We start from the raw sequence: 25,246 nt of genomic DNA on the forward strand, positions 1-25,246 counted from the left end.
GCATGTCCACCTTGAGCATGTTTGGTGCACACGGAGGTCAGATGGATCCCGTGGAAATAGAATCATGGGTGCTTGTGAGCCTCCATGCATGTACTGGGAATCAAACCTGAGTCCTCCGTAAGAGCAATAAGTGCTCTTAACTGCTGAGCCATTTTTTCCAGCCCATTCTTTTCATGATTATTTCTACTTCCTGTCAAAATACATAAATGAATGTATATATATATGTATATATATATATATACAGTGATCCTTAAACAAAATAGTACAAACAATATCCTTAAACAAAAGTTACACTGAATTCAGAAAACAAAACTATTATTTTTTTTTTTTTGGTTTTTCGAGACAGGGTTTCTCTGTGTACTTTGGCTTTCTGAACTCACTTGTACCAGCTGTAACTCCAGATCGCCTGTTGCTCCGATTGAAAAGTGCACACCGCAAAACTATATTGATTGATTCCTTGTCAACCACTGTGTGGCTCTAATAATCTGGTTACTAATTAGCAAATTTTATCAACATTTATGTTGGAGTTTATATTTTATACCCTCTGCATTTACTAATAGGAAATGTTTCTATTGACTTTAGAATCTGAAAGCCTCTCATCAGAATACTTCAAACAAACGTTTTATTCAAGAGAGGAAAAAGCCAAAGCTCTTAAACTTCTAAGCTAACACTTTGTAGCAATAACCTCTCATCATTGGGATTTGTTGACAAAAGTGTCACGAACTCAGTTCTCACAAACAGCCTTGACCTCATCTTTGGAACTGCTTTATCGGCCCAGTGCCAAAAATGGTATTACTGAGAAGTAGGATGAGAACAAAACCAAATGACTTTGTGTTATTGCTCCTTATTTTGCTAGGTATAGTCTCATTTTTTTTTCTTTCTGCATTTTTTCCTCACTATATAATCCTCTCCAGAAAGCAACAGGATATTTTTGCTCCAGTATCATATGGCTTATTTCCCCCACTGTGCCAATTACTTTGTGGAATTCCTTAATATCTTTGTAAACACCGCTTAAGCAGTGTTCTGTAGTTAGGGTGAGTCTCCCTGGTTTTCTTGTTGAAGTCTCGGTTTTCTCAGGCAGTTTCTTCCCCACACTCAGAATGATACTGACAGACAAATCTGGGTAAGAAACGTAGGGGACAGAGCATATGATTTGTTCTTCCTCGTTCAAGGGTATCTTTTAAAAACATGTTGTTCACTCAGACTTTTTTAATGATGTCGACAAGTTCAGGAAACTGGGTCCACACCCTGGGGTGGGAGTGGGTAACGGTAAGCTATCTTTTCCTAGCCTTCAGGAGGGTATAAACTCACCATCCAATAACTGAAATTACATTCAATTTGAATTCATTCACACCTTTATACTTAACTATCAAACTATTTAGCAGATAAGCAAAAGTGATAACCCCCCCCCTTTTTTTAATGCACTGAAAATGTGGGGTTGGTCATCAAATACTTAAAGAATCATGTCATTATAAACAGGACTGAAAAAATTTAAAAATTCATCAAGGAATATTGATAACTCTCTTGTTTTTCATGAGATAGAAAATGTAATAAAAGCAAAAAGGAAAAACTGAACAACATTCCACCGTGGTGATATACACACCTGTGCCACCGGTTAACAGATACATTTGGCCTGAGGAGAATGAGGCAGAACACGCAAGTGACCCTCACCCTGGTGTCTGAAGGAGAGCATCACAGGAAGGACAGAACATGCCTTTTAATTACCAACTTCACAGTATTTGCACTTTTCAAGTCACGGGGCTTCAAATACACTTTTGTGGGTTTTGGATGAGCATGCAATTTTTGTCACCCCCTTAATCGGAAGGACTTCCAACTTGAACTCAGTTACACACAGGTTATCATTATTATAACTGGAATAAACTCTAAAGGTAACAGTGGAACTCCACCCCCCAACCCCCGTAGAGCTGAGGATGTGACTCGGTTGGTGGAGTGTTTCCCTAGCATACACAAAGCTCTGGGCTCCATTCCCAGCACCACCTAAAGGCATGGTGGCACACATATGTGCAATTTTAGCACTTGGGAGATGGAGACAAGAAGATCAGAAAGTACAAGAAAGCAGAAGATGTTTTGCACAGTATCTTCCAGCTTTCTGGTCTAAGCCTGGTGCTCTCTGGTCCCTCGTGTCTATGGGGACGTTGCAGAAGCTTTGAGATGCTATCATCTCCTTGTATTCGGCTGGGTATCAATTCACCATCAGATAGCATTGCAGCCCATAATACATAGTCCAGAAGTCGCCAGAGTACCAAATCATAGCTGTTATGGCTGGCTGCCGCCCTGGATGACAGAGGTCTTTCCTAAAATCCCTCAGAAGGGTTCTGTAAGCTTCCACTTGCCACCATAGTAAAAAGTCTCACCTCTCACTTATCCAAAGGTTTAACTGTTTCCTCCTCCGCAAAGCCTTGTCTCCATCTCAGACCACAGTGAGCAACCACACCTTTGTGGGAATTCCTGTCAATCATCTGTCTATTTGGCACTTAATAATGACATCATCTCTAACTCAGGATTGAGGAGGCCACTACAGTGCTATGGTCTCCTCACTCACTCTTGACTCCTAACTTTTTTTTTTTTAGCCCTAAACCTGGTGTTACCACCCTGAGCAGGTACCATCAACTATTGTGGAAAATCACCACTGCATTAAAATATTTCACTTAATTATGTATGAGCAAATTTTAAAATCTAGCTTGACCTGAGATTTGGAGGACAAGTTTAAAAAAGGAAAATTTGGAAGTCTACTTCGGTAAAGAAAATCCTCTTATTAAAAGGAGCTGGGGGGGGGGCTGTCACACTCAGGAGGAGCCAGATAATGCTAAATGTCATTTTGTCTCATGTACAGAGACCCTCCGTCTGTGTCTTCTGCGCAAAGAGGTCGCTTCAGCGGTACCTCCCCGTCTTACAGCTTTGTTCTTCCTTCTCTCAGGGACCATCCCTGTTTATACAGCACAGGCTACAATATTTCCTGTCTTTAAAAAGCCAAAATAACACACACGAGAAAACTTTATTATCTCTCACCCTGTACCAAAATCATTTCCAAATGGATCAAAGCCCCCTAATAGAAGACTCGAAGCTGCCCGAGGAAACCCAGGGAAACCACTTCTGAAAAGGACTCTAATGGTTCCGGAAATATTACGGAGAATTGACAGACGGGAGCGCAGGAAATTAAAAGGCTCCTGCCCAGCAAAAGAAGCCATCACCGGAGGGAGAGGCCTCAGAATGAGACACAAGACCATCGACACATCTGACAGGGGAAGAATATCTAGAGTTGATAAAGAATGCCAAACATTAAGCAATAAAAACCAAATCATCTAGTCAATAAATAGGCAAATGAATTGGGCATCGAGTCTTCAGAAAAAGAAATGCCCAATAAATAATTGAAAAAAAAAAAAGTTCGTCAGGGAAATGTACATTAGAACAGCTTCAAGGTAGGCATGGCAGTACAACCTGTAATTCCCAGAACTTGGGGGGAGGGGAGGAAAGAAGGTCAGGAATTCAAGGCTGCCCTCAGCTATGTGAGACCTTCCTTTTTTTTTAAAGGTTATTTTATTTTATGTGTGCACTCTGCCTGCATGCCTGGTGCCCAGGGAGGTCAGAAGACAGCATCAGATCCCCAGGAACCGAGTTACAGATGGCTGTGAGCCACCTTGTGTGGGCTCGGAACCAAATCCAGGTCCTCTGCAGGAGCAACAAGTGTTCTTAGCCACTGAGTTAAGACCAGCCTTCTCTCCAGACCCCAACCCCACCTTAACAACAACAACAACAACAAACAAAAAGCCTACTCTATGGAGATCGCTTCTCACCAAGGTCAGAATGATTTCCTTCAGAAACACAAACAACAAATGCTACGGGATGTGGGGGAAGAGAAGCCCTTACGCACTGCTCGTGGGAATGAAGTAAACGTGCAAATGTATATAGCAAGTGTGGAAATCAGTATGAATGGCCTACAGGAAATTGCAAGTAGAATGACCAAATGATGAAGTTGTAACTCTCAGATGTACCTGAAGACGGCTGAGCCACCACACCCCAGAGACACTTGCACATCCACGTTCATTACCACACTACTCACAGTGGCCAAGATAGGGAACCAGCCTAGATATATACCACTAGAAAATGTGGTATATATGCTCATTTGAGTTTCATTCAGATGTAAGGAGAATGAAATAATGTCATTTGAAGGAACATGAATGGAGCTGGATGGAAATCATCATATTAAATTAAATAAGCCAGATGCAGAAAGACAAATATCCTATTTCCTCTCATATGCAGACTCTCTCTCTCTCTCTCTCTCTCTCTCTCTCTCTCTCTCTCTCTCTCTCTCTCTCTCTCTCTGTGTGTGTGTGTGTGTCTGTATATCTGTCTGTCTCAATAAATAAATAATAAAATGTAATAAAAATATTACAGATATGAAATTGTCAAATAATAAAAAGTTTAGAAATAAATCCTCTCTCATCTCTAGAGAGAGTGAGATCTAAGTAGAAATGGAACAACAAGACAGAGTGAAATCATCTGGATAGGGCTTACTCGGTACACACTGGGTAGCCCAGTGGCTGGCTGCGTGCCAGAGGGGCTGAGAACCTCACTGGTGCTCCTTCAGCAAGGACAGATGCCTCAGCAGCCACACCTGCCTGCTGCAGGCCTGGGGGATTCTGGGAGACCTGCTAGTTTTCAGGCCGCATTGGAAAGTCACAGCAGCTGGATTCTGGTGCCAGTGAAGGATGGCGGGAGTAGTAACAGTGGGATCAATGCACTTGCCAGCAGGAAGCAAAGGTGAGCAGGCAAAAGCAGCCCTGCTTTTCCCTCAAATGCTTTTTATCTGGGCCCCCTCCACAAGGTGCTGCTCAGTAAGGGAGGGGTCCTTCCCTACAGTTAATCCCTCAGGAAATATGGTCCTAGGCCTGCCCAGAGGCGTGTCTCTTAGTTGATCCCAATCTGATGAAGTTGACAATCAAGATTAACCATCATGGTGTCTAAGGGGAGATAGGTGAGGAGATAAGAAATTATTACAGACTTGGGATGATGCTGGAGAGAATAAGGGGGTGGGGGGGGGTAGGCTGGAGGATGGGGTGGGTATGACACTGAAGAGCTGATGAGATGGTTAGCAGGTAAAAACACTTGATGCTGTGTATGAACAGCTGAACAGGGCAAGTGGTGTTACATACAGCTAACCAAGGAAGCACAGTGATTGCATACAGATAAACAAGGACGCAGGGTTTATCATATAGAGCTAAACAAGGAGGTAGGCTTATTATGTACAGCAGAACAGGGAGGCAGTTTAAGCTACTCTGAGGAGGAGCAGTCACTGTAGCAAAGGAATCTTCAGGTCGTAAACGTCTGCAGGGGAGAGAGCTATGGTGGGCATTTTCTTCACACAAGGCCAACATCCACACACAGACCAGGGGAAGACTCTGTCTTCCTTCTAAGCTCACACCCCACCCCCTCAACCCCTGGGGGAAGACTTTGCAAGGTCCATGGGTCTGGGGTCTTTGACATGGTTATGTCTGTGTCAACAGGACGCATCCACCAAGGACTTCACCCGCTCCCTGCAGCCCCCCAGCTCCTGCCTGCACATGTCGGTTAACCCTCAGAACTCCCTTCTTCAGACACAGCATACTCTGCATCAAGTCCTGCTGGCATTGAACTGCAGCGTTCACCTGGCAGTCAGGTGAGCAGGCGGCCGGAAAGGACGAGGCCTCTTTCATATCTTCCCCTAAAAGGCCTGTGCTGTTATTTTGGGGAGAGGTGGGTCACTTACACATTCTAACAGATCAGATTGGAAAGGTCTGTAAGCTAAAATTCGGAAGAGGGTGTCCCCAAATATCCCTACCCTTTGTTTCAGAATTTTTCCAAAGGTCCTCTCTTCGCTGACGTTCTGACATCTGGAGCCTGTAAGGCTGTGGAATGTTGTGTTTGTTCCTCAGCTGTTTGTGTTTTTCTTTGCTTACTGTACCATAATTACTCTAGATATGAAAATAAGCTGTGAGAGAACAAGTCCAGAGGACAGTGTGTATGTGCACGTGTACTGAAACATTACAGAGTTCCTAATTAATATTATATGTACATCTCGTATTTTATATATGCTAAAAATAAGAACCTGGACAAACATACCCCAAAATATATATTTACAGTCATGTTTAGAGGGTATGTTTTAGCTTCTTAATTCTTCCGATTGAATACACTAGCATCTGGGAAGAGCGATACAGGTCAGTCGGTTCAGACACCGTGTATCCCTGACCGACTTCAAAAAGAAAGCTAACACAGGGAGAGGGTGTCAAAGAGAAGCCAAGAGCTTGTCTTGGACCAAAAGGGCCATTCTGAGGACTTAAAACTGGGGGTAAGCCGAGAATGAAAATGTAAGTTTTCCTGCTTTGTATGTTTACTGTCACTTCGAGGATTTCTAGAATGCCTCCTGTACATCTGATGAGAGCTTCAGAGCAACCCACATCAACGAACTTAACCCTTTGATTTCTGTCTCCAAAGACAACTCGGGGTGGAAAGGTTCCTTTGGAGGCCTCTTGGCTTTATACTCATTTTCTGATGTCCCTATATGATCTGTGGGCCAGAGCTTGTTCTGAAATGTGCCCAGCAACATACAAACATGGATGCCTACCCAACAACATACTAAATTTACATAGTTGCCTTAGAAAATCTGCAGAGGGATAAAAGATGCCACCCTTTGTCCAGGAAAACTGAAATTTATTGGTGAAGGTAAAATATAGAAAATGAATGGAAATACACATGGTTACTGACATGAGATATAAAGACCGCAGAGACGCTGAGACAGAAGAGGTGACAGCTTTTCCAGAAAGTTGGCATATGAGCTGGTCCTGAGGAGTGGGGTTAGGAAAGCATAGGACAGCCACAGGCGAGAAAGCTGGGGGATGGGTGAGCAGCGGAGAGCAGGACCAGGAAAATATGGCTGCCTCCTGAAAACTCAAGTAAAACTTATTTTCATGACACTTATTTGTAGAGGTCACAGGACGACTTTCAGAGGTGGGTTGTTTCCTTCCATCATGTGGAACCCTGGGGACAGAACTCAGGTCACCAAGCTTGGTGGCAGCAATCACCTTTAACACTAAGTCATAGCACCAGCCCTTGAATAAAGCAACTTAATTAGACTTATCACAACATATAAGTTTTGTTTAGGTAAACTTTTGTTCAGTTGACAAGACTAAACTACACCCCTGTGGGGTGTGAGTGTGTGTGTGTGTGTGTTGGATGTGGATATGCTCACACACACAGGCATATAAGAAGGTCATCCCAATATCTTCCTCCATTACTCCTTGATCTCTTTTGGTGGTTTTTAGTTTTCTGTTTGTGTGTTTTGAACCACAGTCTTCCACTGGACCTGGAACTCACTGTATCGGTCAGGCTGGATGGGCACAAAGCTCCCAGTGTCCTCCTGCCTCCACCTCCAGTGCTGGGGGTTTCTGGGGCCCAGTGCCATGCTGAGCTTTCCACGTGGGTGCCAGGGATCCAAACTCAGACCTTCACTCTTGCTTAGCAAGGCTTTCTCCCATGGAGTCGCCTCTCCAGCCCTATAAATGATACTTCTCACTTTCAGCATTCTTAGATTTTTCTTAAAGATTATTCCTTTCCCTGAAACAATAATTTTAAGTGAAAATTAAATTTGCCAAGCCAGTTATTTCATATAAAACTTTACCACTCATAACTTTTGCCTTGGTAAGCTTTGTTTTTCCCAGCTCTAACATTTCTAAGTCATGCCTTGAAAATAAAAAAAAAATTTTAAAGATTTTATTTTTCTGTTAAACATTAGTAAGTAATGCATTTTAGCACATGCCATTTTATTCACTGCCTGTTTTTCTCTCTAATGTTTCCAAAAATTGATTTTCACTTGTAGAACTATAATTATGTAATCGGCAAACCAGTTACATTTCAGTAATTATTTTAATCTGTAACACAGTTTACATACAAAATTTTTAGCCACATATTTATTTTTTATTAAATGTTCCTGCTAGTATTTTCCATTACGAATTGTTTCAAGACTGCTAACATACTTCTTAGGTGAAACATGAGAATTGTACTACCTATTCCCCTTCAGATATCTGTGGATTCTCTAACGTCCAAATTGTAGCAAAAATATATTATACTGCAAAATCTAATTCTCATTAGCCTCCCAGATACCTATGCATTTTCCAAAACAGAGATCTGTGGAGCAGGCAGGATGAATCCCAAGTTACAGGTAGCAGAAATAACTCTGATTTAGAAGCATTCACTGGAAGGCTTTGGAGGTGGCAGGTAATCCAGGAAGAAAGAAAGGCCACAGAGCAAGGCGCAGTGAGGAGCAGCCAGCAGAACCGGTCCAGTCTGGCTATCCTGACCAACCGCCAAGGCAGACTCCCTCTGCTGCCTCCTCTGGTGCTGTGAACACTTGAGTGGGCAGCACTGGGTTTGAGTGGGGAGGGGAGGCTGCCCGTTTGCCTTCTCGCCGCAAAAGATTCTGAGGGAGCGGATGTGAGCCAGCTCCCACTCTGAGAATAGTGTAGAAGGATTCTTCAGTATAGAGAAGGGTCTCACGTCCTGGACTAACCAAATAAATGACAGTTGTCCGTCCGCTAGGGGCTTCCATGAGCAGAGAGGAAGCATCCTGCCTCGGTCACGGGAAACCTGGGTGACCTGGGTGCGGAGCGAAGTGAACACACATTCTGTACCTAAACTCCGAGGCTGTCCATCCCCAAGCTAGGGCATTCACGTCTCTGTGTGTGCCTTCTGCCAGTCACATTAAAGGCAAATTAAAGGTTATCAAAGATGGAGGCAGATTTGTGATCGGCCACAGTCGTTTTTAGCAAATGCTATAATTAGTAGCCTCTAAACAGCAACCAAAGAGCATACAGACTAGCAACATCAGAATAGCTACTGGACCACTTAAGGCATAAGGTGTAACCGTGTAACTTCTAAAGCAAAGTGTCTTCTGAACATCATTTCAACTGTTCTCCGGGAGGTGTTTATCACTCCATGTAGTTGACACACATGACTAAGTTGGAAGCAAAAGTGCATAATTACATTTAATTTTAAGAATAATTTATTCTAGATTTTATATATAAATCATGTCTGACAAAAAAATAATGTGTGGAACACATGCACGCGTGTGTGTGGGTGTGTGTGTGTGTGTGTGTGTGTGAGAGAGAGAGAGAGAGAGAGAGAGAGAGAGAGAGAGAGAGAGAGAGAATAGAACTGAGGATTTCATTCATGCTAGTCAAGTGCTTTCCACTGAACTATATCCCAGTCACTTCCTCCAAACAATCCTTATATTAGTTTTCATTGTGGCATAAAAATCACAAGACAGGGGCTATTGAGTAAGTAAGGTCAGCAATTAGGAGCACTGGCTGCTCTTCCAGAGGACCCAGGTCCATTCCCATCACCCAGCATGGTACCTCACAGTCATCTGTAATTCCAGTTCCAGGAGATCCAACACTCCCTTCCAGCCTCTGAGGGCACCAAACACACACGTGGTGCACATACATGCACGCAGGCAGGCCAACACTCATCCACACAAAATAAAAACTATATATAAAATCTTTTTTTTTTTAATCACAAGATAATTTTTATGCCACCCAATGGTCACAGAACGTTCAGCTTTGAGATTCAGAGGATTTTTATGGTTCTAAAGCTGCTCATCCAAGTTTCCAAAAATACAGAATGTTTTACGGCGGTGACTAAAGAGAATATTTTAGTAGAATAGTAGCATGCCAAATGGTTTTGCATGGCCCAGGGGTGGCCCCCTCCTGTATGTGCTTCTAACTGTTTCCTGCATCCTTTTTAAGGTAATCTGCAGGACAGGTGGTCATTAGCAGACACCCACCCACCCACCCCAACCTCACCTCCATTCAGGTCCTTGAATGGACCTATTCCTGTTGCCAACCATTTAGTCAAGATGGTTTTACCACATCCCAGACAGGGGCCAGGCAGTGCTCTAAAGTAAAGAGCTGCCCAGGAGAGGGACTATGGTGTTTTCCTCCCAGACATAGGAATTGTCCTGGGATTTCCAAACACACGAAGGTTCCTTTTTTAACCCACTGAAGGTTGGGTCACTAGTGAAGAGAATGCTGTGAATGAAACCAAATGGCCCCTGGAACCAAGATCGGTACTCAGAGACTTCGCTGGACAGTTGAGTCATAGACCACCACCACACCTTTATTCTTTTTTCTGCAAGGAACTTGACATGGCCTTTATCTCGGCGCTCTATTTCCTATGAGATGCCATTAATCAGACATGTCTCCATGTCCGCTGTGAGTGAGACAGGCATAGTTCAAGCCTTCAGACCCACCAGGAGGGCAGTCAGCCACTTGTGGTTCTTGGCAGAAATCTTTGTCTGCATGTGGTTGCTTCTCGTCTTTCTTCAGGCCACGAGACCCAGATTCCTTAGGGCCTAGAGGATCCTTGGGATTTGCCTTGCCTTGGCTACATTTTGTGGCAAGTACCATATAGCTTAATCCTTCTTGGTTCTTGGTTTCCATCAATGCAACCGGCATCACATCATCTGAATTCAAAGCAACCATTTTTTTATTATCTTCACCTGTGAATGAATATGGACGTTATTACAGTATCCATCTCACGTCTTTTGTTTGTCATAATAATACACAGGCTGTATAGGAACTGGGATAACTTCAACTTTATATTGTTGCTTAGCAGGTTTTTATGAGGACAGCTAAATGCTAGGAAGACAATTAAGTAAATAGGGCCTGCTTCCAGACCTTTAGTCTACAGCACTCTAGAAAAGAAGTGGGGGGCTGGAGAGATGGCTCAGAGGTTAAGAACACTGACTGCTCTTCCAGAAGTCCTGAGTTCAATTCCCAGCAACCACATGGTGGCTCACAACCACCTGTAATGAGACCTGATGCCCTCTTCTGGCATGCATTCATACATGCTGTATACATAATAAATAAATAAATCTTAAAAAAAAAGAAGAAAAGAAAAGAAGGAGACATGTCACTGTAGGTGGTGATGTGCAATTACACAAAGGACTGTACAAAATACCATGACACCCCAGAAATGAGAGTCTCTAAATGTATAAAACAGGCCACTGCCTTTATGATAAAGGTTAGGAACCCCAGGAAGCTCTTCTTGCCTTTTTGACCTTTTCATCACACTTTATCATACAATTTACTACCTACCTTTAAAAGTTTATTCCTTTATATCTGGTAATTTAACTTCTTGTATTCAATATATACTTTTCTTCTCTATCTATCTACCTATCTATCTATCTATCTATCTATCTATCTATCTATCTATCTATCTATCTATCTATCTCTTTCTAAGATGTGGTCCTGTTATGTAGACCAGATTAGCCATGAACTGAAAGTGATCCTCCTGTATCAGCTTCACATGTGCTGGGATTCCCAGGTGTATACAGCCACGCCAGGCTACTGGTTGCTTGTTAAGATAAAAGATAGACAGTCTACCAGAAGTAAGGCACGTAGTGCTGATCTATAACACAGAGTCATTGCTCTTCAGGGTTTACATTCTGATGGAAAGAGATGGGCAATAAATTGTTAGATCCTACATCACGTGACAGTAGTTTTGTGGAAAGCAATGGGCAGAATAAAGGCCTAGAGCAGTGGTTCTCAGTCTTCCCAATGTGGGGACCCTTTAATACAGTTCCCCATGCTATGGTGACCCCCCAACTGTAAAATTATTTGTATTGCTACTTCATAACTGTAATTTTTGCTACTGCTATAAATTGTAACATAAATATCTGATATGCAGATGGTCTTAGATGACCCTGTGGAAGGGATGTTCGACCCCCAAAGGGGTCACAACCCACAGGTTGGGAACAGCTGGCTTAGAGAATAACAGTATGGAAAGGCGCTGCCATTTTTATTTTTATTTTTTTTAATTAAGGAATTTTTTATTCATTTTACATACCAACCACAGATCCCCCTCTCTTTCCTCCTCCTGCCCCTTCAGCCTCCCCCTCCCCATTCCCACCTCCTCCAAGTCAAGGTCTCCCATGTGGAGTCAGCAGAGCCTGGTACATTCAGGAGAGGCAGGTCCAAGCCCCTCCCCCTGCCTCCAGGCTGTGCAAGGGGTCCCCCCCTAGGTAGTGGGCTGCAAAAAGCCAGGAGCTGCCGTTTTAAATAGCAGTCACAAAGTATCCCTGAAGGAGATGAAATGTTAGCAGAAACACAGGTTAAATGAGGGAATTTACTACGTAGCACTTGCATTTTGTTTTAATTTTTTTTTGTTGTTGTTGTTGTTCAACACAGTACAGGAGGTTGAGCCTAGGGCCTCAATCATGCTACCCAAGTCATCGACCACTGAACTACATCCCTGGCCTTTTGTACGTTTTTTCAGACAGGGCTACTACCCTGAGTCTCCCAGGGAAGACTTGAACTCGCAGCCCTTCTGCCTCAGCCTCCTAAGTGCAGGGGTAACAGGACTGTGCCACTAGGTCTGCCTCCTCCTGTGGCCCTCAGTAGGCTCAGATGTGTGGCTACTCTAAGAGCACTGAAAGGAGGGAGAAGAACAAGGCTTCTGAGGCAGGGGCATGCCCGATGAAGTAACAGCAGGAAGCCAGCGCAGCTGGTCATCTTCAGCAGTGCATACAAGGGAAAGGATGCACACCTGACCGAGGTGGGTGGCAAGGTGAAGGAGGAGGAGGATGACATGAAGTATCTGATAATGATTATGATTATTGTTCAGGTTAACCCTTATAGAGCCCTTATTATGCATTAAGCAACACTCAAGGGGATAGTCATGTGTTAACTCGGTTTTCCCGATTAGTTAGGTACTGCTGTTATCTGCACTGAACGGGCCAGGGAGGTGAGGCAGGAAGGAGCTCCATAATGTGCTCAAGGCCATGCAGCTAGAATGAGTTTGTGTCCTGATGTGTCTCTCTAAGGGGTGGGTTGAATTTCCATGCTGTGTGGGAAGTGAAGAGGATAGGATGCCCTTCGTAAGATGTCAAGTTTGGCTAGTCCCTAAGTCCTGAATACCCAGAGACAACCCAATTTCCACTAACTGTGGCTATCACCAATATGAACTACAGATGTTGAAAAACTTGCTATCTATAATAATAGCAATAGGAAATATCAACAAATAGAGGAAATAAGATATTTAACATTAAGTCATTCAGCGGCTCCAATGGAATGAAGGAGAATTGCTCTTCATTAAGATGCTTTTAGGAGGCTTGGAGACATCATACAACTCTATCTACAGTTCACACCTTCCCACCCTTGTTAGCTGCTTCAATAGTGTATTGGAACATTGCCACCAGGCATAAGTTTAATTATTTTGGCTTTGTAGAATGTGAGAAAAAAAATGATCATTTATATGAAACAGATACATTTCTTTTTTGCAAATTATACTTCTGTGTGGCTAAGAAAAACCATTAACCAACTAACTTCATTGGTTCAGAGGGCTGGCAGCAATATTTAGCAACTTGGCCCTGGCAAGCTTTTAGCAATTAATACATCCTGTTGCATAAAGAGCTTAGGAGAGATGCTGGTGATGGGAGAGCTTGTGTTGATACTTTCATTTAAAAAGTGTTCACTCTAAAACCTACAGAGCAGAGCTAAGGTGGACATTCTGAGCAAAGGTGGCAGGCACTCAGCAACCTCTCTGGAGGGGAAATATTAAAATAAAGACTTCCGAGTAAGACAGGGCATTTAGAGGCGAGACACACGCCGGCTGACTGGCTATGTTTAGATCAGCACAGGAGCCCTGAGATTTCTTTCCTGTGGAACTCTCTGGGCTGGTGAGGTGATGTTTACACAAACGTTGGGATGAAGTCATTGGGATATTTTTACTAGGTGCCCAGATATGTTACTAATCTCTCTCTCTCTCTCTCTCTCTCTCTCTCTCTCTCTCTCTCTCTCTCTCTCTCTCTCTCTCTCCTCACTTCCTCTCCCTCACTCCTCCCCTTCTACCCCCTCCCCCTTCTGACCTCCTTCTCCCCCATTAGGTCAGTGGGACCAGAAGATAGGTATAGCATTATTGTTATTATTGCTGTAACCCCGCATTGCTCCATTTAAAAATGGAAGAAGTCCTTCCAATGACTTGCTTGGCTTCTTATATATCTCCATACTGACAACAAAGACGAACACTTCAATGTTGTGTTGAATATGCTCATCAGTCTGCAAAGCAGCAAACTATTAATACATTTCTCTGTGAGTTTTCTGTATAAAAAAAAAAAATGCTTTCAGGTTTGCCTTGCAGAAACCCCCCCAGGATTTACATTTTTGCAAATATGCAAACCTCACTCTTCACTGTTTCTTCTCTCTTCTCTGCCTTTCTTCTTCAATGGTAACCTTGGCTGTCAAAGCTGTGGTGGCTCCCATATTTGTTTCCCTTCCTTAACTTCAAAAAGCAGAATGATGATTTCTCTCTTACTACAGTTAGACGTCTATCAGCCCAGATTAGTCTCTACAACATCATAGTTTAATTATTTCCCGCTAAAGTTCCCCACTCCATTTTTCCGAATGCTGATCTCCACTTCTCTGATTTTATTAATGATATTTATTTGTTTCTTTTTTGTTTCTTGGGACAAAGTCTCACTATGCATCCCTGGCTTCCTGGAACTCCCTGTGTGAGATGGTAGGCGTGTGTCACCACATTGGACTTTATTGCTAATAATTAGAACTTCAGTTCTCTTTGTCAACACTTAGCAGACCAAAATGGTGCATCACTTCTAGCCAGCAGTCAGGGATAAGTTCTTCTGTTCTGCCTGGTTGTACAGCCCATTTGTATCGTAATTCAGTGAGTATGTGAGGATGTTTTGATGTCAGCATCATTTGCTCCCTCTCTCAGCCTCACAGTGAACCATTCACAGGGCCGTGGAAACCTCTGGTAGAGCCTCGGAAGAGCTAACCTGAGGCAGCCGTCCGGGCAGCCTCTGTGACTTTTATGAAATATTCTTAATACCCTAGGACGATTCCATGAACAAAAACCTGAATTTTTTTCAAAATACAATGCAGGTGAAGCCCAATAAGATTACAAGTAAATTACACTTGGAATGTTAGCACTCCCAAGATAAGGCAAGAGGCTCATCAGGAATTCAAAGTCCTCCTCAGTTACACAGGGAGTGTGAAGCCAGCTTGGGCTACATAAGGCCCTGCCTCAAATTAAAAAATTTTAAAGAAAAGAATACTTAAATAAATAACAAAATGCAGGTCGACCATAAGATGCACGTATCCCTCTGGAAGGCTGGCTATTTCCCAAGTATTCACCCACTCCTTCCTTCACTAGCTGCTCACTGTACTTTGGGTTTCCATGACAACACTGCTTTGGGGTTTTCTTCTTCCTTTTCTGTCTTCTATTCAGGTCCCCCAGCTTGTTGTGCCAGTCTCTCATATTCATGCATGCCAAACTACATATTTTCGGGAAAACATACAAATAGAAAGATATTCATCAAAGTAATTAGAATGCTTAGTAATTGGCAGGGGAGGAGAGGAAGTTGAGCCAGAGAGGAATATGGAGACAAACGGACTAAACAAATAAACAAAATAACGGAGAAGCCCTGCAGAGGCCAATGATGACAATGTGCCATAAACAGAGAGTCTCTAATTATCTAAACTAAACTCTGCACTTGAAATACAACTGGTGGAAGGTAGGGAGACCATGAGCAGGCTGCAGGGAGACAGCCGAGCAGGCACACTCTTTTTAAGGCACACCTTAGATAAGCATGATCTTTTTAAAATTTTAATATACAATGCAAGGTATTTTTCAAAGATGTACACAACAAACAGGAAAGTGAGGGTACCAGCATGTTATTATCCTTACCTACCCTAAAGTGCCTTCTGGGTACATTCCACTGTAACCTTGCTCAGCCACACTGAGGAGAAAATGCTGAAGAATCAACCTTACCTTCAAAGCCTTTATTGATGACTCCACTGGCGTGCGCTTCTTCTCCACACCAAGAAACATGATTTAAGGAAAAATTTCTGAATAACTGAAGCTTGTCATGAATGTTATGGAAAGTGGGTCTTTGGTCAGGTTCTTGAGCCCAGCATTGGGACATTAAATTCCACCTGGACATGGGGGAGAAGATAGGAGAGCACTTATGCCAGGACGTCATTACTAATAATTCCAGGAAGGGCATGTTACAGAGCCTGAGTTGTTTCTGTTTTCCCACGTTTAACCCAAATGAACAGGGCGAAGATTGGTTTTTAAGAGTGGCTACAATACTAGCGCCTATCATAAGTGGGACATTTCTTTTGAAAAGTTGACATTATCTCAGTAGTAGTCAATCCAAGTTGACAGATGGGTGAATGGATGCTTGGAAAGGTCTACTTAGCTCATCAAGGAAATAACACCTTTAAACGCTATTGAAGAAGCAGAGACTATTTTTTAAACTGCACAGATAGACATCACAAAATCTAAGGTTTACTCCAGTCTACAGAGATGTCCAGTGGCAGAATGAGAGGTGGAAACCAGATTTGAGTCCAGCAGGGCTGTTCCTCATACACTGCCAGGATTAATTCAGACACTCAGTTCCCCAGACATTCATGATAGCTTGACTAATTAGCCTTTTTCTGAATGGCTGCCTAAGAAATGTCTATACAGTATTTATAACAGCATATATCTATTGACTCATTAGAGATTTATTAGACACTTGTTTTACACCAGCAGAATATTGGGACCCTGAGGGGTCCTTTCTAATCTTCAGGGCTGATCTGGAATTTAATCCAGAGTAACAGGTCTCATCCACCCTGTATACACCCACAACTAATAAGGAGCCAATGGACTCTAGGTAGCTCCATTACTTCCATTATGGGTTTTCTAAGTGACAAACTTTTTAAATTTTTTTTTTCAGAATTTCATATATGAGTACCATATATACACAATTTTCATCCTTTCCCCCAACTCCTTCCATGCTCCTCACTCCCTCTCAACAACTTTATAACCTTTTCTTTTTAAATTATTATTGAGCAAGGCATAGTGTTGCACCCCAGCACTTGGGAGGCAGAGGTAGGCAGATCTCTGTGAGTTCTAAGGCAGCCAGGGCTACATAGAGGCACTGTCTCAAAAAAAGCAAACAAAAAATTTATCATTGTGTCACACACACACACACACACACACACACACACACACACACAGCTACTGAGTTCATTTATCATTGCTCATATATGTACGTGTGTTTAGGGCTGACCACTTGAGACTGGAGAGCTCATCACTGGGGAAAAAATGATTCTTTCTCTCTCTCTCAGTAGCCTTTGGTTACTTGTAGCTCTTTGTCTAGGGGTAGGACCTTGGAAATTTTTCTAGTCCATGTTCACAAATCAACTGGTGTTGCATTCTGGGGTCCTGTTTAGGCAACCATCTTGTTAAGATCCATGGGTGTAGCTTCGCTGCCATGTCTAGAAGATACTAGCTATGATCAACCACCTGCTTCTTTTTTTTCAGAGCTATGAAGCAGATTAGGGATGAACAAAGAATAGATAAATAAACATGAACTGCTAAGTATTTAAAAGTATTAGCGTGATGCCGTTTAAGTCCATGAACGTGTAGGAAAAGAAGATGCTAGTCCCTGAGGCAGGGTGTGTACCAAAGTCATGGAGCGCACCAGAAGAGGGGAAAGCATGTGCAAAGTCCTGAATTTGGAAAGAGCTTGGCACATTTGAAGATCTGAAGGCCAGAATGGCTGAAGTGCAGTCGTGGAGGGGAAGAATGCAATGGCATCAGAAGGGAAAGCAGGATCACCCAGGTCTCACAAACCAGGCAAGGAGCTATCAGAGGTCTTCAAGTGCGCACACTGAATTTGTAATTGATCGTTCTAGCTGATGGATAGATGGATATTGGGCTGTACAGGAGCCAAGTAGACGGTATATACTAAAGACTAAGAGACTTTATGATGATGTCTAAGGTAATGAAAACAAGATTATATTCAATTACTAGGTGACAATTACCCAGAAGTCATCACAGGCATTTAAGTATCTGTTTTAGGAACTATAATGCAGTCGTGGATTCACTATAATAAAAACTCCACTTGCATTTATTTCATTTCTAGTCATGTGACTCAAGTCCACGTTAGTGCTGAATACCAGGGTATTGTGAGAAACAGCACTGAATGTTTCCTGTGGACTGTTCTGATGCCTTCAAGGGATATATAGTCTGGTTACAGAATGCCAGACAGCTTTATTTTTATTATGTTAGAATCATATCTGAGAAAGAACTGAACAATAACCAAATCTATAACCTCCACCCCCTTTTTTTATAATCTGTGTTTTGCAGGAACAAAGCCGACTGACAAATTTCCCTGATGACCATTAGCGATAAGATTATAACTGATATTAGATTGTGGATCTTCAAGCAATAATTAAAACATAATCTGGATGGCTAACCTAGAAGTTTTCTTAAGAATTAAAATGAGAAAATGGAGTAATTCTTCAAGGCAGCATTTCTGAAAATAGAAATAATTGTCTAGATACTGACAAAAATGTGTCAAGACATCGCATTTCAGTTACCAAGTGTTAACTTGCCTGGAACCTCCTTGGTAGGCACTCCTTGCAGGAGCAAAAGGAAGAAGAGAGGAGATAGTGAAGGCAGTTGGACAGAAGTCACCCCCACAGCCGACACTTAGCCCATCACCCACACACCTACTCTCCTTGGAAGGCGCAGCCTCGTGTTTTATCTGTATACACTGTTTACGCGGACACGCTTAATGTTTTTACCTAGGAAGGCTTTACCTTACGTTGAACCCACTCATCACCCTGTACCTTCTAGATGGCCAAACACAGTGTTCAAAACCTGCTTGGCCCAGTATACAGAGGCAGGGGCAGACTAAGGGGAGAGGGAGGAGCTACTTCAAGCTGCCATGGCTGAAAGTAAAGAGTAGAGCCTCGCACAGCAATAAACTGGTGATGGGATGAATGAAGAGGCTTTTAAGAACTTAATAATCCTAAGAGAGCTTTACTTAGGTCTTTCAAGTAAATTGACAATTACAGCTGTGGTTCAGGGGGTGGCTTCTTACCAACGCTCAACGTCAGTGTTTAGGACTGTACATTACACACCTCTAAAGTCGTAGTAATGGACACTCAAGTCTAGCTGCATTTTCTATTTCTTGGGTTCATTTAAATCTGTGGGGGATGCTTGTTTTAATTCTAGGAAAGTATTCCCTCTACTTGGAGTAATTCATTTGGCTAAGAATTGGGATTCAAATCCTTCCACTCACTATGTGACCCTTTGATCTTCTTTACATCTTTGGTTTTGTTTTGTTTTGTTTTTTTCAAAATAGCATGAGACTCATTAGCTGTGTTCAGTATTACTCTTCATGCATATTAAAGTCCTTGGAATCATGAAGTCATTGAAGTTTGACAGAGGAAAAGGTCATAGCATCTTTTACTTTTAAGCAGGCAAGTATCTGTAACTATTTAAATAGGACACATAAAATACAAACTTCAAGAATCCCTCTTTTCATTGTGTCCAATCCCAGAGAGACTTACTGAGAACCGAGCTGAACATTTTTAAGAATCAAAAGTGATCTGTTATGACTCTTCAGCCTGCCATTGTTGCCTCCTACATCTGAGGGTCTCTCCAGTAAGTCTGTGACTGTGATGCACCCATCACAGGGTCCCAGAAAGCTCTTGGTGCAGCAGGTTTCCCTTTGATCCTGTTTCTTCACAGAGTGGTGTGGTGGTCGTGCACAGTAAAAGCCAGAGAGAACACTGTTGACTGCCCTCTCCACCCTCCCACCACTCCACTCCCCCCTCACCCCCTCTTTCCCCCGTACACCTGACTGAGCCTTGAACAGAATCCAGGAATGCTCTGAACTCCACATTCCAGCAATAGCTAAGGAAAGCAGGCCATCCCGAGCTCACCTGACCCAGAAAGCACGCAGGTGCGAGAGTATTTAGGGGGCAGGTGGAGATGCAACGTGGCTCAGCATAGACTTCTAAGCTGGGCCTGTGATCTCAGAGGAGCGCTTCAAATAAAACCTAGCTCCCCGTGGACTCCAAGGAGAGTAGTTAATCTTTATCATGACAACTTAACACCACGGCCAGCTTGAATGGCCTGAGAGGTCCACTTCCATGATGGCTCTTAACTCTCTCCAGGGCTCTGCAGAGTCATGCAGCCAGAAGTACTGCTTGTTTGTTTTTATAATGTTCAAATGGATTTCAAAACCATCAATGGGCAATCTTGGTTTCAAGGAAGTATATTTTTTATAAAAAGTAGGTCAATACTCATTGATATTTTTGGGAGGGCTTTTTATTGTTTATGTTATTATTTTGTTTTGTTTGTTTCTTTTACTTATATATACTGGTTTCCAAGTTTGTGTTTTTATGAGATTTCTGTGTTTGCCAGTGTGTATGTTTGCATCTACGTGTGTTTCTTGTACTTTGTTTTTCTGCTCATTTGTTTGTTTGGTCCTATTCTGTTGTGTTCGGTTTTGTTTTGTCTTACTTTATTATTACAGTTTGTAGACACCTGTTTGTTTCTAATGAGAGAAACCAAGAAAGGAAGTAGATCTGGGTTGGTGAGGAGGTGGGGAGGATCTGGGAGGAGATAGGGTAGGAGGAACCAAAACCAGAATATATCATGTGGAAAAAAATCTATTTTAAATTAGAAAAAGGAAAACAATTAGGTCAATAATATGTTTAAATGAGAAGCTAATTTAAGATAAAAGCACACAAAATGTTATCCTTTCCCCCACTCCTAATAAAAAACATTCTAGTACTTCTTCCTCCTTGAGTTTTTAATACCTTGAAATAGAGCAAAACCTGAGATGCTTGTGTTTTCTATTTTACAACACATCAGTTTATACTCATCCCAAAACAAAACACGTGAACACAGTAAAACTTTATAATTCAACCATCTATTCCTTAAAAGCCTACTCAGAAATATGGCATGATTTTGATGACATGTGTTGCCTACCCCTGCTGGAAGGGAATAACATGAAAGACGAAATTATAAAAGCATAAGGAAATTTTTATGTAAGTGAGACTCTAGAGAGAACTTGGGAGTGTTTGAGAGATGAAAAGAACTAGAAAATAGTGATGAGTTTTCCAACTGTGGAGTTAAATTTTATTTCGTGTTTGTACATATTAGTTTTTTTTTTTTTTTGCCTCTAGCACTAAATTAAATGTTTTATCTAATTTCTTTAAGTTAAAGATTTTCCCTGTCTCCCCACAAAAGACTCATTGAATCAGTTTAAGGTGCTGCTACCAAATGTGGCCAAGTGTGTATACACCAGCAAAGTTTAAAGGCTGAATCAGAAACATGTGGTAACTTATATCTTCTAGCCAGAAGATTGATATAATGCAGAAACATTCACCAGTACAACATCCAACCAAGGTGCCCAGCTCTTAATCATTCTTTGGCTCAAGTCTAAATAGTCCTCGAAATAACACAGCACCGTCAAGGCAGTACAACCGTGGTGTGCATCCGCATACTGCTAATTCCTTTTGCATTTGTCTGTACCACACAGTTTAGCACTTTATTACGTGCTGGCTGGCCATCCGACTGCCGCCTCTATTTTCTCATTCAGAGTACATTCCAAGATGCACAAGAGCTGTGGCCCTGGCATGAAGACATCTGTACACACAATGTTTGGCTTGGCAGTATATACAATGTTTATACTTGCTTGTTATTTGTTTTTTGGTTTTGTTTTTGTTTTTTACAAACCTTTTAGGTAAAACACCCCTCGGAAAAAGTTCCAAGACAATATTTCTATGGACAATGTCCATGGGAAGGGAATTTGTATTCAGCATAGCTGAAATTTTTTCTTTTGCAATTAAGCTCAAATCACTCACTCTTGGAGTGGGGGGGGGGGTAACCAGTAGAACTCAGTAGTAGCTAGAATCAATTTGACCAAGTCACTCACAGGAATTTTGGGCTAAGTATATAAACAAATCAATTTCTATAATTCTTAATAATACACAGGAATTTGGGGCTAAGTGTATAAACAAATCAATCTGTACAACTCTTAGTAATACTATATCCCATCGATTAGTATAAGCTATATCAAAAAGATAATACAACTTTTAACTAACATATTCCTATTTAGTAAAATATTTTAAGACACAGGTCAGATAGCATCCAAATAAAGACTCTCAAAGTAAAATGAAGTACACACACACACATACACACACACACACACACACACACACACACACACACAGAGAGAGAGAGAGAGAGAGAGAGAGAGAGAGAGAGTCTTATATTTATTTATTTGAATTTACTTACTATGACTACAAATATATTATACTCCCCAAATTTTGTATTGAAGCAAAATACTTACATGCATATGTAAAAACAAAGCCATACATAAATTAAGTCCCATCCTCAGTTTGTATTTTATGTGGGATGCACAAGTATATAAATCCCAGGTTTTCTTTTAACAGGCCATGCCAGCGAGCCCTAAGACTGTGTGTGCACATGTTTCTGTTTTGGGGGTGCTTATGTTAACATAATTAACTTACAGATCATCAGGACAATTTCTTGGTGGCTCCAGTCTTCCTCCGTCTTGCACATAGTTTAAAACATCAAGGTTGGAATGCGCTGGATAAGGTTGATGACCAAGAGTTAAAATCTCCCAAACCAGAATTCCAAAAGACCTAGGATGTTAAAGGGTTCTCTTTAATTATATTTATTACAAACATCAGGTTTACAGTAGCTTCTCCAACATCATTGTTCCTGGGGCTACAGGGCCTACTTTGTGATTGGCATTATTGGCCTTATAAAAAGCAAATAGGAGACTTAAAAGGAGGTTGATATTAAGAAAAAGTAGAACAAGACACTGTGGATGAGCGACATTTCAAAGATGACAGAAAGGCTTAGTAGGAGGCATACACATGAAGACCCAGACCTACACGCAGGAACATGCACAGGCACACATGTACACAGAGACAGAAGCACACATGAATACATGCAGACGTACATGGAGGTGAGCAAGAGAGCTGGTCACCATTTCCTCCCCCTACCCTGAATTTAAAGAGGATAGAATAATGATAAACACAGAGAAGAAAGTTATGAATAAAAATGGATTGCTAAGGGCAAAGTTTCTTCTCCTATGTGATTTTTTTCTATGGCTTAAACAACTTAAAATTCACTGAACAAATTTATAAACTTTTAGGAGCTCTAATCAAAAGTTGGGAACAATAAGCAAGATTCAAATAACGAAGAGACCAAACTTCCTCAATGTCTATTTTTTTTTTTTTTTTTTATGATCCATATATAAACTAGTGAAGAAACATCCCCCACAGTCAGTATTGGGGCACTTCCATGAACATTGCTGATAAGTTCCATTTCTACTAGTTGCAAACCTTTGGTATATAGCAAAATGTTGAAATAAATGAGTCTATTTCATGTACAATTTTAAAATAAATGATAAAAAATTGAGAGAGAGAGGAGAGAGAGATATGTAAAGGACTTGAGACATGTAATAGTTCTCTTCATCTACCAGCCTCGAGTGAATCACTAATGTCCCTGCATACATATCATACACAGTGGGGGGGAATAAATTAATTTTCTTAAAAGAGCAAAGTTATACATCCTGATATTTGGCAGTTTTGCCCTCATTTTTCTGTGTCCTGTTTAGCTCACCATACATCAGACTGAGAAGTGAAGATTCCATCCATCAAGTTTTCTGGAGCCATCCACCGAACAGGAAGCAGGCCTTCTCCTCTCTTTCTATAATAATCATTTTTATAGATTTCCCTTGCCAGTCCAAAGTCACCAATCTTGACTATCCGAGGACTGGTATAGTCTTTCACAGATACAAGGCAGTTCCGAGCTGCAAGATCCCTATAGTAGAAGTCACAGTTAATAGCGGTAAACAGCATCCCAGAAATCATACAAGTCATGCTAGACAGTCTGGAAAGAAGGGAGACATCTGACGACTAACGTCAGTTGACAACCTGACAGGATTCAGAACCACTCAGGAAACAGATCTCTGGGCATGTCTGTGAGGGAGTTTCCATATGGTTAGCTGAGGTGGGAGAACCTACCCTAACTGTGAAGAGTTACTAGGTAGGGTCCCAGATTACATAAAAAGGAGAAACCCAGCTGAGCACCAGCATTCACCTCCCCCTGCTTCCTGAGTACAGAGATTCAGTTGTCTCACACCCCTGCTAGCACAACACCCCCCCCGCCCCCCCCCCCCCCCCCCCGCTATGATGCATTGTTCTCCCCAACTATAAGCAAAATAAACCTTTCCCTTCTTTAAGTTACACTTGCCAGGCATTTTGTCACAGTAATGAGAAAAGTAACTAACACAGAGACTCTTTAAGTAACACTGTTCCTTCGAAGGAATGAAACTGTTTAGCTCTATAGTGTGGGAGACCCAAACTATACATGGTTGTCATGTGACCACCCAATAACCTTGTATCCAAAATATCATAGTACCTATGAATGAAGCGCATCTCTTCCAAGTAGACACAGCCTTTTGAAATATCTACACACAGCTCTACAAGGTCAACCAAGGTGAGCAAAGGGCCATGAAACTGTTAGAGATAAAGGAAACATTCTAAGTACTTTCTTACCTGACAGAAAATACATACATATATGTCTGAATATATATGAATACATATGTATATATGAACGTATATTCTTATATATGGTGTTCTAAAGGAATTTTATTATAGTTACAAGGACTCAAGAGGAAGACATACAACTATACATGGTAGCAAGCTATATTTGTAAATTTGAAATCTAGTTCTCCTGTCCATTCTGTGAATTTGCTCATTAATTAGGCAATTTTCTTGCAATGTAAAATGGGCATATTATGACAGACTTTTTAAGATTCAATATAAGATATACAATATTGCCAACATACAATAAGCACTTAATAAATAAATGGTATCTGATCACGCAGTAGTAGAAATGACCTATTAAAAATAACCCGTGCTAGCTAGATTAATGATTGGGTCAATGGCCTTTGATTACGTTAGTCAGGACAATGGGCTTGTTCACATAGAACCTCCCACCCTGTAAATTGTTAGGAAAACTATCTTTCCAGAGTACTTTTTTTTTTCATCTATAAGTGCCAACAGAAATATAGATGAGCTTATGCTCATTGAAAGGGATTCTAGTGGGGGAGAAAAGACGGTCAAAATTTTTATTAGTAGCATATGGAGAAAATTCAAAGTTCCTGCCTGGAGGCCATAGTCATACACTGAGCCTTTTCATATCCCTGCAATTACCTGGGTCCTTTCTCAGCCCTAATCTGATGTAGTCAAAGACTTCCTGTGTGTTCAGCCTCTTGTCTTTTCATTAGCTCCCTTGTTGCCCCTAACTTCCTGTAGAACCCATTATCAGAGGTTGGGCACAGGCTCAT

The 25,246-nt window shown here is 41.7% G+C and overlaps 1 protein-coding gene across 1 annotated transcript in view; it reads right to left on the reverse strand.

The window, feature by feature from the left end:
• Nucleotides 1-10,146: 10,146 nt before the first annotated feature.
• The window catches only part of Ros1 (ROS proto-oncogene 1, receptor tyrosine kinase), a 124,722-nt gene continuing 109,622 nt past the window's right edge, over nucleotides 10,147-25,246 (reverse strand). The window contains 5 exon segments of the mRNA XM_037200364.1: nucleotides 10,147-10,549; nucleotides 15,838-16,001; nucleotides 22,392-22,526; nucleotides 23,515-23,715; nucleotides 24,316-24,413. Of these exon segments, the coding sequence (XP_037056259.1) occupies nucleotides 10,236-10,549; nucleotides 15,838-16,001; nucleotides 22,392-22,526; nucleotides 23,515-23,715; nucleotides 24,316-24,413 (912 nt within the window). The 3' untranslated portion in view covers nucleotides 10,147-10,235.

Source organism: Peromyscus leucopus, chromosome 8a, assembly GCF_004664715.2.
Source record: "Peromyscus leucopus breed LL Stock chromosome 8a, UCI_PerLeu_2.1, whole genome shotgun sequence".
NCBI classification, from domain to species: Eukaryota; Metazoa; Chordata; class Mammalia; order Rodentia; family Cricetidae; genus Peromyscus; species Peromyscus leucopus.